Below are 16443 nucleotides of genomic sequence, written 5' to 3'. Positions count from 1 at the left end.
TTTGGAATTTCACCAAAATGTTGATTCACTATATTTTGTAGGCTACGAGGAACTACAACTAACTTATAGGTTATCTGATCCTCAATTGTTATTCAAAAGTTGTTCGACCTGAAGCTTCCAGTTGTTATTGATGACATTTTGCACTATTCTGAATAGTTTGTATTCTGTCAATGTCCTCAAAAAAATAAAAAACATGTACGTACATACACCCACATGAACGTTTGACACCAACCTATACCCAACCCAAGAATGTCAAATAAGTGATCTCCCAAATTGTTATTGAAAGAGTCATTATAGGGGACAGTTATGCACAATATAGGAGTTGAATAAGTATAAATCATGACAACTTAAATCAATGTGGCTGCTTGGATCATCAATACATTGTTTATTATACCTGAAATTTGCGCCCGAAGGGCGCGCCGAAAATGGAAATGGCAGAAAATGAAAGTGCCAGGAGGTATTTTTACTTTTTTCAGTATTCCATATTCTTCAATACGTGCTTATGCAATTTCAGCTTTGATGCATGAAAAAAGGTGACCCTCCCCCATAGGCTTGCACAAAATTTTATGACCCTTCAAAAATGCTTGCACGAAAAATGGCGACCCACCCCCAAAAAACACCGGCCCACCCCCCCTGTAATTTATGTCCAGTCCCTTACCTTGCGATTTTAACTGAGAACGTTTCGCCTTGAGTGTTTCTTGCGAATGTCGAAATTGCAGATCACGAGAGATGGAAAACGCGTATCCGTTCTCACTGAGGTAGCGGTCGATTCCCCTCTGATACGATGTCAAGGTGTCCGGTTCATATTCTGCACCGTCTTTTTGCCGAACACCTGCAAAAAAACTGCCGAGGTAGCCGTCAAGTTCGTCCGGAGGAATATCGTGCACAGGTCTCGCCTCAGTTGGTCGCATTGCTGTCATCCATTTTTGAAATTGGTTGACAGCACAACTCGTAGCTCTTACGGTATTTTTCGCGTTGTTCCTCGACATGATGTTGTTTGTAGCTTTCCGAAAATTCGACGTATCGCGAACTTAGGGCCACGGTCGGAAGCAGAGTTGTGGTCACAGTCAGAGCCGGTTGTATTTGTTCCTCGTCAGTGAAAAAAAATCGGTTTCCGTCACGCTAAGTTCTTCGGCTAAGCGAAAGATTACACGAATGTCTTCATCCAAGTCGTCTCGTTCGGCTCGCGTTTGATCAGCCAAAGTGAGCAGGGCACTCCCTCCGACTTGAGGGACGTCTCGACACTAGCACTTATCACATACACAAGCCAAGTTTGTCATCTCTTGACAAAAATACGGGATTTATTCTCTGGTCGTTCTACGTCACGACAACCCGCGTCTATGTCATCAATTCTGGTGCGTCGGAACTTTTTTCACGTTGACCTCCAAGTGCTCAAATGTAAACAAACAATACATGGCGGCCATTACCCGCTTACTGTGCATACAATCTTACTTCCGAACACGAAAAGTGGGTGGGTTTTGAAGACCAGGGAAATGAGGGGTTGAATAGGATATTCTAATAAAAAACACATGTGAAAATACGAACGCAAACATTCCGAACGATCGGCATAGAAATATTTGGTGAATTAATAATGGTACCAAATATATACCGGCAACACTGCTAGCGAAGGGCGTTGGGGCCGCTTGCTGTGGAATGCCGTACGTGCCAGACCACGGCGCCGACGGCAAGCTTTCCATAGTCTGAGGGTAGAAATAAAATTGGCGTGTGTGAAAAGTAAGACAACTATGTTCAAAAATTTGAGCAGTTATTACTCAGACTTAACACGTTTATGTATGTTTAAAACAGTGTGCAATTACGACGATATTTCATAGATTTTAGATAGAAAATGTGTCTATATCGGTTGAAAGTTAATCAGTTCGAGATCATGGACGAAGACTTCAACATTGCCGAGCTCTTTGCTCTCGCCGATCAACTCACAAACGACGAAATTTTCAAGGAGGCGCCACAGTCCGATCAAACTCAGCGAAATAATCGATACGCGACTTTCACTCGCTCTGAGGAGAATGATTTGTTAGTCTTCAGAGGAAAAAAAAACACTGTAAAAATCACCAACACGGCCGTCACCCAGTTTACCGAGTACGTTCAGTTTGCCGACCCTCTGGAGACCAGGCCAATCGAAGATATCCCGGCGAATGTTCTGGATGACTACTTATCCAGTTTCTTTCTCAGCACACGTCAGAAAAATGGTCGTGAATATGAGCCAGATACATTAACTAATTATCAGAAAGGCATCGACCGTTATCTCCAAGAAAAGAACTACGGACTTTCCATTTCGAGAGATAACGAATTCAAGCGTTCTCGAAACGTTTTGGCAGCAAAGCGTTCGGAACTGAAAAAACAAGGGAAAGGAAACAAGCCACATGCTGCCGAAGCATTGACGGAAGACGAAGAAAAGATCATTCGCGAGAAGAATATTATTGGAGTACATTCCCCCAAAGCACTTCTGTATGCTGTTTGGCTGAACAACACCAAACTGTTCGGTTTCCGCGGCGGCCAAGAAAACCGTTCACTGAAATGGGGCGACATAAAAATCAAGCACACGGCAACAAACCTCGCGTACTTAGAGTTTAATGAAAGAGCTACGAAAACAAGATCGGGGCAAGTCGGAAAATCTCCACGTCCGTTCAATCCCAAGATGTTTGCTACACCGGACAATCCAGAAACGTGTCCCGTCGAAACATTCAAGGAGTACGCTCGTCGCCGTCCCCAAGATTTCAGCTCCGATGACCACCCGTTTTACCTCGCGATTATCTACAAACCCGACGCCGAGGTGTGGTTCAAACGCCAAGCCATGGGTGAAAATAAATTAGCCACCATCGTTCAGTCAATCGCGGAGGAAGCTGGAATTCCCGGGAAAAAAACCATAGTGTACGGAAGGCTTGTGTCTCACGACTTTTACACGCTGGCGTACCTCCAACTCAAGTCCAGCAGTTGTCCGGACATTCTTGTGTACAAAGCGTGAACACATACGCAGTGGCATCGCTCGACCAACAACGCGAAATGTCCGACATATTGAGTAATCCAGAGCCGTGGCAAAGCAAAGCCTTATCGATGGCCAGACAGTCAAGACCTTCGGTACCACGGCGCCGTCATCTCAAGTACCTGCGACCTCACCGTGTGTTACCAGCCCTTACAAAAAAACATACCGGAAAGTAGATGTAATGTATACTCAGACCCTGTGAAAAGTATCATTTTGGAAAAAATTGTAGTAAATGCATATACTTGAATCCTACTGCACATGCCTCAGGTAAGAAAAAATTTGAACGAAGCTGCCCCAAGAAGTAGTTTGCAGTGTCCGACTACGCTCAGTCCCTACAATTGTGCTGCAAATCTTCATGAGAGTGTAAGGTTAGAATTGTCAACAGTTCCAAGGCTATGCGAAACCTACATAACTTTGCAATAGCCATGGTCTGTGCCAGAGTTCATCATTACAGAGTCTAAACTTAACTGTGCACTCTAAGCAGATAACTGCAGTCTGAGTCAGAAATTGCGAAGAAAATTTACAGCAGAGTCTAAGTCAGATATATGGATAGTATGGGTACGCTTCAAGTGTACACTCCGACTGGATGGCTAACTGACTTCTGAAATCAGGGAGTGAAATTGCCACAGATTGAGACAGCAACATCTATTTCACACATTGCTTGTGCCAACTTGTGGTATTCACATGTTCTTTAATGCTCAACCATTTCATCCAGGAGACTACATTTAGAGCTGACAAACTTGCCTTCGCATAACTATGAAATAGCATGATGACAAAGTGTTCTAAGTTTGTGTTCTTCTTACACAAGAACTGCACTTCAAAAACTATATCATTGTTTGCAATCATGCATGACTTTCATCTAGAGAGGGGGACAGGGGGATTCCCCTCAGCTGACATGTTGGCACCCCCAGTAATTTGTCAAGGGGGGACCTGCCCCATGAAATGGCACCAGTCACACCTTAGAGATACAGGTAAAACACATGCATGAACTGGTGAAATCCCCCCTAAATTTTCTGGTAAAGGGGGACCCCCCTGTTGATGCCATCCTAGATGAAACACTGATATTAAATAAAACTGCATCTACAAAATATTTAATATACAGTAAATTCATCTTTATTTAATTTTAAATCAGGCACATTGCATGGTCCAAATCAGTCTTTTCAAATGTATTAGGAACGTGACAAACAAAGTTACAATCTTTGTTGAGTGTAGCAACAGAAACCATTACCTCATAAAATTTGGCTTACAGGGATGGCCACAACTGCTTGTTTTTCTTTATAACACGATTGGAACTAATTTGGGAAAATTGGATGAGAGTAATTATTAGGAAAATGTAACGAAATCGAAATTTTTACAGCTGAATTTTACAAAATGATAGAATAGTGTAAATTTTGAAATATTGTTCTCATCGGACAAAACAACGAAAACACAACGATTATTGCATACCTCTTTCATCGGATTTATTTTATGAAAATAAGTTCATTTTGTGTAAATGTACTGAAGAAACGAGACAAAATGCTTAAAATTCACTAATTGACGAATTTTGAGTCAGGGCACTTTTGAAATGCCCCTGACTTTTTCATGATTTTAAGGCTTCATAAACACAAAATTGAGTCAGGGCACATTTTAAAAGACCGTGACTGACTTAACTGTAATCAATCGAAAAGCTTCATTTTGGTCAAGGAAAATGACAAACTGACATTATTACTAGTGTTTCAGTAATGAAGAAACTACAGACAAACTCTCATATTTTCATCCAAATGTGAATATTGTTCATATGTTTTGAACAATATTGTATTAGATACTATCATGCACTGATTCTTACTCATAACATTTCAACAGCATCGTAAATTGTGTATAAAATTTTAAAGATGGTAAGCAAATATGGTGTAAAATTTGAGAAATTTGTAAAATTCTTGAAAAATTCTGCTAATCCAATTATCCCAATTTAGTTCCAATCGTGTTTTATGTAAAAGTTAAATATGTGGAATAGAACAGTGAAAAGACTGTCAGTCACAATTTTTTCTTTCATCTCTTCAAATTGATTTATGACAGCAAGATGTTCTACCCTTTTGCAAGCACACACATCTGAACAGAAAACTGGATTGGGACAATAAAGTATGCACTTTACCTTCATACTTGTTGTACACAATGAAAAAAATTGTAAGTAATGTGGTCAAGCAGAAATAGCCTGTACTTAGGATATTACCCGTAAATTCAGTAGCATTCCGTACCTTTCTTGAGGGAGATCATTCACAACAATGTAAACAGGCCAAACACTGAATTTTTATGAACAGAAAAGTGCTACACCATCAAAGTTGATTTGAAAAGAGACATGTAGCTCCTGGTTTTTCTTTTCATCATCAGTTTGGATGAAGAATCCATCTGCTTGAAGATGCTTCTTGTACAGCTTTTCGTCCAGAACATCTTGTATGTGTTTGGTATGATTCTGTAGTGTCTTAAATATTGCAGACCACTATGTTTGCCTTCTCCTCTACAATAAAGAATATAAAGCAATAAATTATCTGTATACTGCATGTTCTGCAAAGCTTCATATTATTATAAATGCCCCCCCAATAGTATCCTATGTTCACTGTATGCAATAGTTGTATATATTTTAATATGCATGTACAATTGTGTAATTCAATAAGCTTTACAATAACACTATTAAACAAAATATGACTTCTCTTAAATTGTGTCCTTTGTTTAGTCTACTGCAAGGCAGATTTTCCTATTTGTACATTCTGTACATTGGCAAATAACAATGTCTAAATTGAAAATCTTCAATCTTTGGTTATGTAATTTTGAGCTACATACTGACAAAGCAACATGGTTTTAAAGAAGCCTGTATGTCAAGTAAAAACCAACCTATGGAATTATGTCGATCAATACTCTGTGCAGTAGATGGTTGATTTTTGCAATTGGCTCTATCAAATTCAGTCCATTCACGCATTTAGAAACAAACTATGCTGTCCGAACATAAATAATTTAGGGCAAATACACACGCATCTACAGTTCAATACCTTTTTAATTTTTGCTGAGAAAACACAGTGTATGGAAAGTAGATGGGAAAGTATTAAAAGTGAGGGGTGACTGAGCAATTGATTTAAAGAATTTAGGATGTGAATAGTTATTTTAATCACGCAAAGAATATGCAACATATCAAAATATTGGACTACTTACGTGAGAATCAATGGCATTGAAAGCTGCTCCACTATCGGTAGTCACCATGCACCAGTACTTCCGCGTTCCGGTTCTGCATTTGCCTCTCCGACCACTTCACTCTCGAAATCATCTAGTTCAGAGTTGTTGTCAATGTCAGTTTGCTGTTATACCATCATAAACTCGTAATAACTGGTTATCATTTTGTTATGTGGAATTTCGGTATGCACATCGCTGCAAATGCCGTTTCGAGGTGACGACGAAGGCGTATCACTGCACTGTGCCACGCGTACAACGCGTACGATCACCAGCTGTTTCTGAACCATATTGAAGCTTCCATGTGAAGAGACACATTGTCACCGATGGCTGCTTCTGAGCTTGCGAAACACTATGTCATCGTTGCTGTTCCATCGCCATCTTGTCATTCGTTGTAATCCTTTATGTGGGCTTTTCAAATGGCAAAGGTAAAACAGTGATCGTTTTTCTTGTAGTTGATCGACGATATCGTTCCTTGTTGTTTACTGCGTCCGCCATGTTTGTATGATGAATGGTACCGTATGCAACACGCATTGCCGTTGGCTCTCACAAAGGTCAAGGGTCAGTGTCACTTCGTTCAACATCCAACTGTCATAATAGTTTTCGCTTGGGAACCAATTTGAGGGATAATTTTTGTTCATTTGTTAGTTTAAACTATAAAAACAGGTGATTCACTTAGTTTGAAATTATCTAAAGACCTTATCACTGCATTACGAATCTAACCAATGACACGCAATGTTTTAATTCTGGCGGTACTGCGCACGCGCAAATTGTCCCGGCGGGTAGATTTGGAGACTGGATTTCAATCAACAGCAGCTGAGAGCAGTGTAACCGTATCGTCCGCAAAAACTCATTCTAGCGAACTATAAATCGTCAAACAATGGGAAAATCAAGAGGCAAGAAAGTATCTACTCACTTTGGTGACCATGGTAAGTATTCAATATGAAGTTTTATGGTTTCAGTCGTGCAATATTTCGAGTCATCGTTATTCATCGTATGCACTGGTAGGCATATGCATTTGACCTTGGTTCATGGATACACAAAACCGGCCAAAACCCGACAATCTTTGTATCTTAACTATGATCAGACCTAATTCCCATACATTTTTGAAAGACATTGAGGTATAATATCCGCACTGAACCATGATTATAAGTTAGAAAATTTGTATCATTGTCTCCACAATGTAAGGAAGGGTTACGTAATAACAGACCATTCAATTCCACGGTATCAGTGATTGTCCGTTAATTCCGAGCTAGCCCATATCACGTGCATCTTCAACCAATCATTTGTGACAATTCCGGTGGATTGCATGGCCAACAGCATGACAGACCCAGAAAACATGTTATCAATGGACCATGCAGCTCCATCGTCATATTTTTTCGTTAAATCTATCTATCTATCAAACAAATTTATAAAGCGCCAAATATCCAAAGGTAAATACCAATGCTCAGTGGCGCTAAGAGTTCATAGAAAGGCTCTCTGAAACATGTAACTTTTTAAGCGTCTTTTGAAAATGTTAATGTTAGCGGAGGTTTTAATGTCAATGGGTAGAGAATTCCAAAGAACTGGAGCTGCTGAAGAAAAGGAGCGGCGACCATAAGAAGTCATCTTCCATCTAGGTGTGTGCAGAAGAAATTGTCAGATGAACGGAGAATGCGTGATGAAGAATGAGGCGTGATTAAATTCCTGATGTATAGTGGGGAGAGTCCATTTAGGGCTTTATAGGTTAGGAGCAAAAGCTTGAAGACAATGCGATAGGATACCGGAAGCCAGTGAAGTTGCCTAAGGACAGGGGTAATATGTTCAAATTTCCTGGTCAGTGTAACAATTCTGGCTGCTGTGTTTTGGGCATGTTGTAAGCGTTGAAGCTGAGCGTCAGGCAAACCATATAGTAAGGAATTGCAGTAATCCAGCTTTGCAGATATAATGGCCTGGATAAGGGTAGCACAGGAGATCTTTAGACAAGTATTTCCTTATGCGTCCAATTTTGCGGAGGTGGAAGTGGATAGCACGGCAGGTGGCACTGACATGTTGTTGAAATGTATAGTTATCATCGAATTCAACACCAATGTTCCTTGCAGAGGTTGTAGTTTTAATAACACTTGAACAGATGTTGATGTTGGTGAGTAGAGACGGTGACCGATCAAATTTGGAACGTATTAAGATGACTTCTGTCTTAGAGTCATTTAACTTGAGTTTGTTTTGTGTCATCCAACTCATTATATCTTTACCGCATCTTCGACAGAGGAAACAGCAGTGGTGATAGCAGATTTCTTAAAGGACAGGTACAGTTGGTTATCATCGGCGAATAGATGAAACTGAATTTTATGATGGCGGATAAGCTGACCAAGAGGTGAAATATACAGCGTAAATAATAGTGGTCCCAGGACAGATCCTTGGGGTACTCCAAATCGTAGCAATTGAGCAGGGGAGTATTTTCCATTTATTGAAACTAACTGGGATCTGTCTGTGAGGTATGAATGGAGCCACTGCAGAGCAGTCGATGTAATCCCAAGATTTGATAAACGCTGTAATAACATGTGGTGATCGATGGTGTCAAACGCTGCCGATAGGTCCAATAAAACAAGAAGAACAATGTGACTGGAGTCAAGTGCTGTCAGAATATCATTGTGAACAAGGAGAAGTGCTGTTTCAGTACTGTGGTGTTGCTTGTAAGCAGATTGAAGTGGCTCTAATAGATTGTTTTTCTTTAAGAAGTCTTTCAGTTGAGCAGCAACTACTTTTTCAAGTACCTTGGAAAGAAATGGTAGATTTGAGATTGGACGGAAGTTTTTGAGAATTTCAGGATCAAGCGTTGGTTTCTTTATGATTGGTGTGACGATTGCAGACTTCATTGAATGGGGCACAAGACCGGATTCCAATGACAGATTTAAAATGATCCACGTGATGATCGTGAGTAATTTGTCAAGACACAGCTTGACAAATGATGTTGGGATCGGATCTAACATGCTTGTTTTATTTGGTGCATTCTGGATGATGCCACGAACTTCTTCCTCAGAAATAGGTTGGAAATGATCCAGAAATTTTGAAGAAATGACTTCTAGTTTCTGAAATCATCAGCTGAGCTTTGTGCATCGAGGCTTGAACGAATATCTGTGATCTTTTGATTGAAGAAGTCACTGAAACGGTTACTCAATTCAAGATCGGATGTGTGAGAAGGAAGCAAGTTGTTATTTGGTGATGATGAAATGGATGACACTATTTTGAAGAGAGACTTTACATCATGTGCATTCTTATCGATGAGATCTTTGTAATATGTTCTCTTGGCATTGCGGATCAGAGAGTTGGTGTTCTTGCATGATTCACGATATATCTGCCGGTGAACTTCAAGTTTCGACTTTCGCCACAGTTTTTCCGCACGGCGTCTATTTTTCTTGGCAATAGCGATTTCCGGTGTATACCAATTACAGTCTGGTCTAACAGTTAGAGTACGTTTTTGTACCGGTGCATGCTTATTAAGGAGTTTACTGAGTTAGTTTAGTATTATAATTATTGACAGCATCATCAACTTATATTAATAAATGTGAAATTTATGAAAGAGTACACTGCAAATACTGTAATTGCTTTTAAAGACAAAACTTATTTTTCTATTTGGCAGCAAACATTTTACCTGCCTGTGCCATTCTGAGCAGTACAGGTTTACTGATGAAGTTCTTCATAGTGAATGTGTTTTATATTTTTTAGAAACTGCATTTTTGTGAAAGTTGTCAAGTACTTTGATTACACAAATATTGTAATAAACAAGGTCACATACTAATTTTATTTTTATTGCATTCAATATTTCTTACAATGAAGATGCTGGCAGTTATACCTGGTTCAAGAGTATTTACTTATGAAGAGCAGATGAACAATGCAAGGAATAAATGAATACACTGAAAGAGTCTGGGACCAAGGCAGCACTCTTCTGCTGCAATGCTTCTACAAAACAAAGATCTGGTTGAAAAAAACTTGAAGGGAGCTAACTGTCGTGAAAGCATTGATCCTAATACTGTTTCTGCAATTATTGGTAAGTTTCATATATTCCTTTCTCTTTCCCTACAAGCACCTCACATAGTGCAATGAGTGCAACTTTATGTGAAATTAACATATTTTGTATTTTTGCTCACATGAAGTCCATGCTGACTATTGTTATCTAACTATTGATCAACAGATACTGATGGAAGCAGAAGTGACGATGGAGATGGCAGTATCCATGGCAATAAATTTCCTGAGCATTCTGGTGTACAAATGGATACTGATATTGACTGATATAACTAACAGTGAGTGAAGCATTCCATGAATCTGTCAAACTTGTTTCAACGCAACAGAGACTTCATACTCAGAGAACATTTCATCATTACATTTTTCACAATGCAAGTACAGTGAAACCTATCCTTAGAACAAACCATCTCAAACTGTGCAATCATTTTTACTGGACTGCTGTTTTCACATTTCACTATTTTACAGAAAAGATATGTACATTTACCTTATAATGAAGTGTGACATCACTCAGGACAGTACATTAAGCAATTTTACTATTTGTCAACATGCTGAACATCAACAATGCAAGTTTGGATATTTTGTAAAACCTTTTCACTTCCGACAGTACTTTGATAATGTTGTCAAAATACAGTACTCATGCCGATAAAACAAACTTCTGAGAAACTGTATTTTACCTCTTTGTTTCAAACTGCTGAATTGAACACAAGAATTTTATTTCTTGCTCCAGCTTCAACAGTGTCATACTGATTTTTTCACACCATTTTGTACATTCAAGTTTTTTGGTGAAATTGTCATTTATAATGATATTTTTAACTCTGCTGTTTGAAATATTAATGCTTATTTGAAGATTTTTTTATTACACAAGTGCCGATAAGTGCTAAAATTAATGGCAAATATTTAAATGTATTGGTTTATAAGTTAGTCTGTCACTTACAATATCCTAAATTGCTCATCACAAATTTTCTAAAAATACAAGAGTTAGAATTTTTGGACTCAAATATTTGAACGCACACAACAGTAATGGTAACGTCATCTTTCAAAATATGCATTGTTGTTGTTTATATCTTTCACACTGTTATTAAAGTATGATCACTGTTGTTAATTAAGCAATATGATTGTTTCAGTGTGTGCTTTGAATAAGAGACAGGAAAATGAGGTGAGTGTTGCTGTTGACAATCAACATCAAGAGACTAAGGTAACTTATCAATACTGCATGAATGAGTAACCCCTATCGATCACACACCCCCCCCCCCCCACCCCTGCAGTCGATGTGATAATGGATGACTAGCATATACATTATGTGTACTTGTTTATGCTCGACGAAATCAAGTACGCCCTGTGTACACTTTTTTACCCCTCCACAACAAGTACACTCCATGCATACTTTTTTCACGGAGGTTCCCTAAGATTAAGTACGCTCTACGTATACAAAAGCGTTCCAATATTGGATAGCTTTAAGTAGCATCACATTGGATTCTGTGTACTATATAGGTACACTCTATGTGTAAAACATGTATCTTTTTTCTTTACTGATTCTGTACAAAGATAATACATAGTTTTGAGAAATATGTACACTTCACGGGCTACATAAAGTAGGCAAAATGTAGGGTGAATTTTGGTAAGGGCAGTACCAGTCATCAGCAGGCATCCACATCAGGATTTCTTAACGGGGCATTTATTTATGGTGGAACGTTTACGTTCAACATCACATCGACAAATAACACTGATCGCCAGTGGCCCGAAAGTCCGGTACGTAAGCGTTACAGGAGAGCGATAATTTATGATTCATCAGACAGTTCACAAGAGCAAATTTGAACATTGTGTTGTTGTATAATGTTAAGAAGTATACACGTTCCGATTTTCAGTTTCATGTTAAATTTATTGTACATTATTTGCTTTTTCAAGTTACAGAGTTGTAAACATAAACGACTTTCCTGTTAGGGAGGTCAAGCGTTCATTGTAATTAAAGTTAAACGTTCTTTGAAAGGTATACGTACGCGTGTAGTGATAATTTTTGGAATAGATATGCAAGGTAACCGTGACAAATACGTATACACAGAAATCAATGAAAATGACTACCTGTCTCTAGAATTCGCCTATATCCAAGTCTCAAAAAGTAAATGTCAGGAGGTCCATTGTCAGGCTCCATCGCGTCAACTTGTCCTGCAGTTGTGTACACCATGGCGGTACTAGAAATGAGACTCCACATGTGCATGTACCAGGCTGGCCCTTTCCTTATAGTCAGTACAGGGTCATCTCTCTTTGAAACCAGATCAAACTAGGCTAAGATGATTGTCTAAACTAAGCAAAACACTGCTTAATCACGAAGCGAAAAGCCTGTAAACTTGTCCTGTAGACATCACAACAACGTTCGTCCATAACAGACACGCCAGACCAAACATCCAGTCACGTGACCAAACAAGAGCGAATGATTGACAACTGACGTTCGGCGGATTGGTATACCGAAAAATAGTTCCAATCTGAATATACGAAAATAAGTTGCTAAGGTATTATTTTCCTTAAAAAAATAAAAAACTTGGCTGGAGTATGTGATAAATATATTATTCCCTAATATTTTTCTTCGTTCAGCTGGGGGAAATACCAGTGACGTAATGACCGTGTCACCACTCGTCTTCGACTCGTGGTGACACGGTCATTACGTCACGAGTATTTCCCCCAGCTGAACGAAGAAAAATATTAGGGAATAATATGTATAATTGTATGAGATCTATCACAATCTCCAGAGGTGCAGACGACAAAAAGTGTCCCTCGCTTCCCGCATTCAGTTTTACCCGGGAAAAGGCAACAAAAGTCGAATTTTGTGTTGAACACTTTACTTATCAAATTCTGAAGAAGCTGAATAAACGACACCATATTTTCATGTTCTTCAAAAAAGTATAAGCAGTTTGATTTATGTATGAGTGTATATGAAAATGTGCAGTGCTTTGCAAGGCAAGGATAAGCGAACGCAGTCAAAACTGTTGGGGGATGCTGTATCTAGGGACTGAAAATAGTACCGGCTGGATGACGTACAACAGGGGTAATACGGATTTCTAATCTATGCGTGTATACGTCACACAGGTGGAGAAACTGGCCAGACCATGTAATATTTATATATAATCCCCCGTGTTCCGAACGAGTGTGGCTGCGTCGCGGACGAATGATTCCCTGTGTAGCGGCCACATCCCTCCGAGCTGTAGGTCCTGAGGGATACGGCACACAACACACGAACGGGAATACGGTGAGATTATATATTTATCACATGCATAGACCCATTTTTCGGTGAATAAACCTGTGAGGAATGATAATTACTAGGAAAGAACGAGAGGGAGGATTTTACAAGAATTCATGCGCTTATGTTAAGCTGTATCGACGATATTTTGTATTTTACACACATATTTTAATACTCCATATTCCTTATGCTTCATTACCCTCCCACTTTTGCATTTCAGGGATTTGAAAATAAGTTCTGAACAGCTGATTTTTTTTGTTTACGTTTTAAAAGTAGTCCGGTACCCATATCCACCACATGTGGAATATGGATTCATCGTAGTCATATACCTATAGTGTGACGTCATACTATAGGGATAACTGGGTCTATGTATGTGATATATATATATATATATATATATATATATATATATATATATATATATATATATATATATATATATATATATATATATATATATATATATATATATATATATACACATCCTATGAAGATCGGAAATCTTCACGGTGTAAAAGTGCTCATACCTGTATGGCAGAGCGATTTAGCAGACATCCAAGCTGTCAAAAAATCGGGTAAAATATTCGTGCCTGCCGACAAAACGAGTAATTTCTACAAGGTCAGCAATACCTATTACGAAAAACTGCTGCGGAACGACATAACAAATACTTATAAAATTGCCAAAGAGAAATCATATACTGAAATAAATACTGAAGCGAAGAACATTGCAGAACGTCTTGGCATCGACGATAGAATGAATATACTGGCCAAACAACAAGCATTCGTCACGTTGAAAGATCACAAAGACAACTTTCACAACAGCCCAACCTGCAGACTTATCAACCCAACAAAGAGTGAAATGGGACGGGTGAGTAAGGAGATGCTTGACAGAATAAATGCCGAGATAAGATCATCCATTGGCGTCAATCAATGGAGAAATTCAACATTAGTACTAGTGATAAACTGGTTCTAGGCCATACCAGACAAAAGTAGCTACAAATTCATAGTGTTTGACATTGTCAATTTCTACCCGTCTATCACAGAAGAAATTCTACGCAAGTCACTTTGTTTTGCGAAACAGTACACCGTAATATCCGATGAGAATATCAACGTCATAATGAACGCCAGAAAATCGCTTCTATTCGATAAAGATCAGCCATGGACGAAACGAGACAATAATGATATGTTCGACGTCACAATAGGGAGTTATGACGGAGCAAAAATATGTGAACTGGTAGGTCTCTACATCCTGAACATCCTTTCACAAAAATACGACAAAAACCAAATCGGTCTATACAGAGATGACGGTCTCGCTGTCTTCAAAAATATCTCAGGTAACAAGGCAGAGAGAATAAAGAAAGACATTACATCACTTTTCCGCGATATTGGACTGAAAATAACTATCGAGACGAACTTCAAAAGTCAACTACTTGGATCTAACATTGAATCTCTCAGATGGAAAGTACTCTTCATATGGAAAGCCTACCAGTATATATTCACAAACAGTCCAACCATCCCCCTGTGATCACCAAAAACCTACCGTCCGCGATCAGCAAGCGTATATTGGCGCTCTCAAGCGATGAACATATCTTCAACAAAGTAGCACCCATCTACAACAACGCGCTCAAGGCCACTGGCTACGACGAAGAGATAACATACACAAAGGAAATGAATTTAAAGGTCAGGCAAGAAGGAAGTGACATCATAACATCATCTGGTTCAATCAACCGTTCAGTAAAAGTGTTGAGACAAACATAGGAAGAATATTCCTCCGCCTCATCGAGAAGCACTTTCCCAAAGAATCCAAGCTCCACAAAATCTTCAACAAGAACACTGTCAAGGTCAGCTATAGCTGTATGGGAAACATGGCATATGTAACCAGATATGAACTGTAAATGCTCTTGTGTTTCATTATATATTGAGGTTATGTTTAAATTTGAACCTTTGCCACATGTTTGAAACTTCATTGAAATTATTATGATCAACATAATGAACAATAATCACCGCCGATTAATTCTAAAAGGTCATGAAGTATACAAATATGTAATTAGCTGAAATAAAATATTAAAGTTATTTGACTGCGTTTATTGTACCACCACTTTATATAGCAAGTGTAATTACCGTTGGCCAAGTCCTTCAAGCCATATATGCCGAGCTGTGAGATAGGCAAATTATAAATTAGCTGACATGAAAATGTGAAATGACTTTTGATATTGTTTTAACCTAGTACCTGGTATAATCATCAATGTACATAGCATATTTTGCCAACTTTGATCAAATAAATCCCGGTATATATCCATAATAAGCAAAGTTCATTAAATATGTAAATTAGGAATTGGCTTAAGTAAAAATGCTTAATGATTGTCAATAATGTTGTATCACGGTATCTGTAATACGTGTAGCAAATTTTGTCAACTTTGGTCAAGTCAATTCATATATATATATATATCTAATTAGGAAAGTTCATTCAATATGCAAATTAGGAATTGGCTGAAGAGAAAATGCTTAATGACTTTCAATAATATTGTATTATAGTGTCTTTAATGTACGTAGCAAGTTTCATCAATTTTGATCAAGTCAATTCAGATATATATCCCTAATTATGAAAATTCATTTAATATGCAAATTAGGAATTGGCTGAAGTAAAAATGTCTTTTGACTTCCAATAATGTTATATCACAGCTTCTTTGATGTATATAGCAAGTTTCAACAACTACAATCAAGATATATATCCCTAATTGGGAAAGTTCATTAAATATCAAATTCGGAATTGGCTGAAGTAAAAATGCTTAATGACTTTCAAAAATGTTGAATCATAGTGGCTTCAATACATGTAGCAAGTTTCATCAACTTTTGTCCAGTCATTTTAAATAAATATCCCTAATTAACAAAGTTCATGAAATGCAAATTAGGAATTGGCTGAAGTTTAAAACGCTTAATGACTTTCAATATGTTAAATCATAGTATCTTTAATATACATACCAAGTTTGGTTAATTTTGATCAAGTCAA

At 38.3% G+C, this 16443-nt stretch overlaps 1 protein-coding gene and 2 long non-coding RNA genes across 3 annotated transcripts; 2 read left to right on the top strand and 1 right to left on the bottom strand.

The window, feature by feature from the left end:
• Positions 1 to 1885: 1885 nt before the first annotated feature.
• Positions 1886 to 2983, top strand: LOC139127445 (uncharacterized protein KIAA1958-like). The gene has a single exon (XM_070693367.1). The coding sequence runs from the start codon at positions 1886 to 1888 to the stop codon at positions 2981 to 2983; it is 1098 nt and encodes a 365-aa protein (XP_070549468.1).
• A 2284-nt stretch (positions 2984 to 5267) lies between these two features.
• On the bottom strand, positions 5268 to 6519 carry LOC139127514 (uncharacterized). Its single transcript, XR_011551038.1, has 2 exons — positions 6185 to 6519; positions 5268 to 5495 (listed from the first exon to the last, which is right to left on the bottom strand). It is a non-coding gene; the product is annotated as an uncharacterized lncRNA (long non-coding RNA).
• Positions 6520 to 6998: 479 nt separating this feature from the next.
• LOC139127515 (uncharacterized) lies at positions 6999 to 11311 on the top strand. Its single transcript, XR_011551039.1, has 3 exons — positions 6999 to 7128; positions 10016 to 10226; positions 10371 to 11311. It is a non-coding gene; the product is annotated as an uncharacterized lncRNA (long non-coding RNA).
• The last annotated feature ends 5132 nt before the right edge of the window (positions 11312 to 16443 follow it).

This window comes from Ptychodera flava, unplaced genomic scaffold (assembly GCF_041260155.1).
Source record: "Ptychodera flava strain L36383 unplaced genomic scaffold, AS_Pfla_20210202 Scaffold_32__1_contigs__length_2955704_pilon, whole genome shotgun sequence".
Taxonomy (NCBI): domain Eukaryota; kingdom Metazoa; phylum Hemichordata; class Enteropneusta; family Ptychoderidae; genus Ptychodera; species Ptychodera flava.
This window is presented reverse-complemented; position numbering and strand designations above follow the sequence as displayed.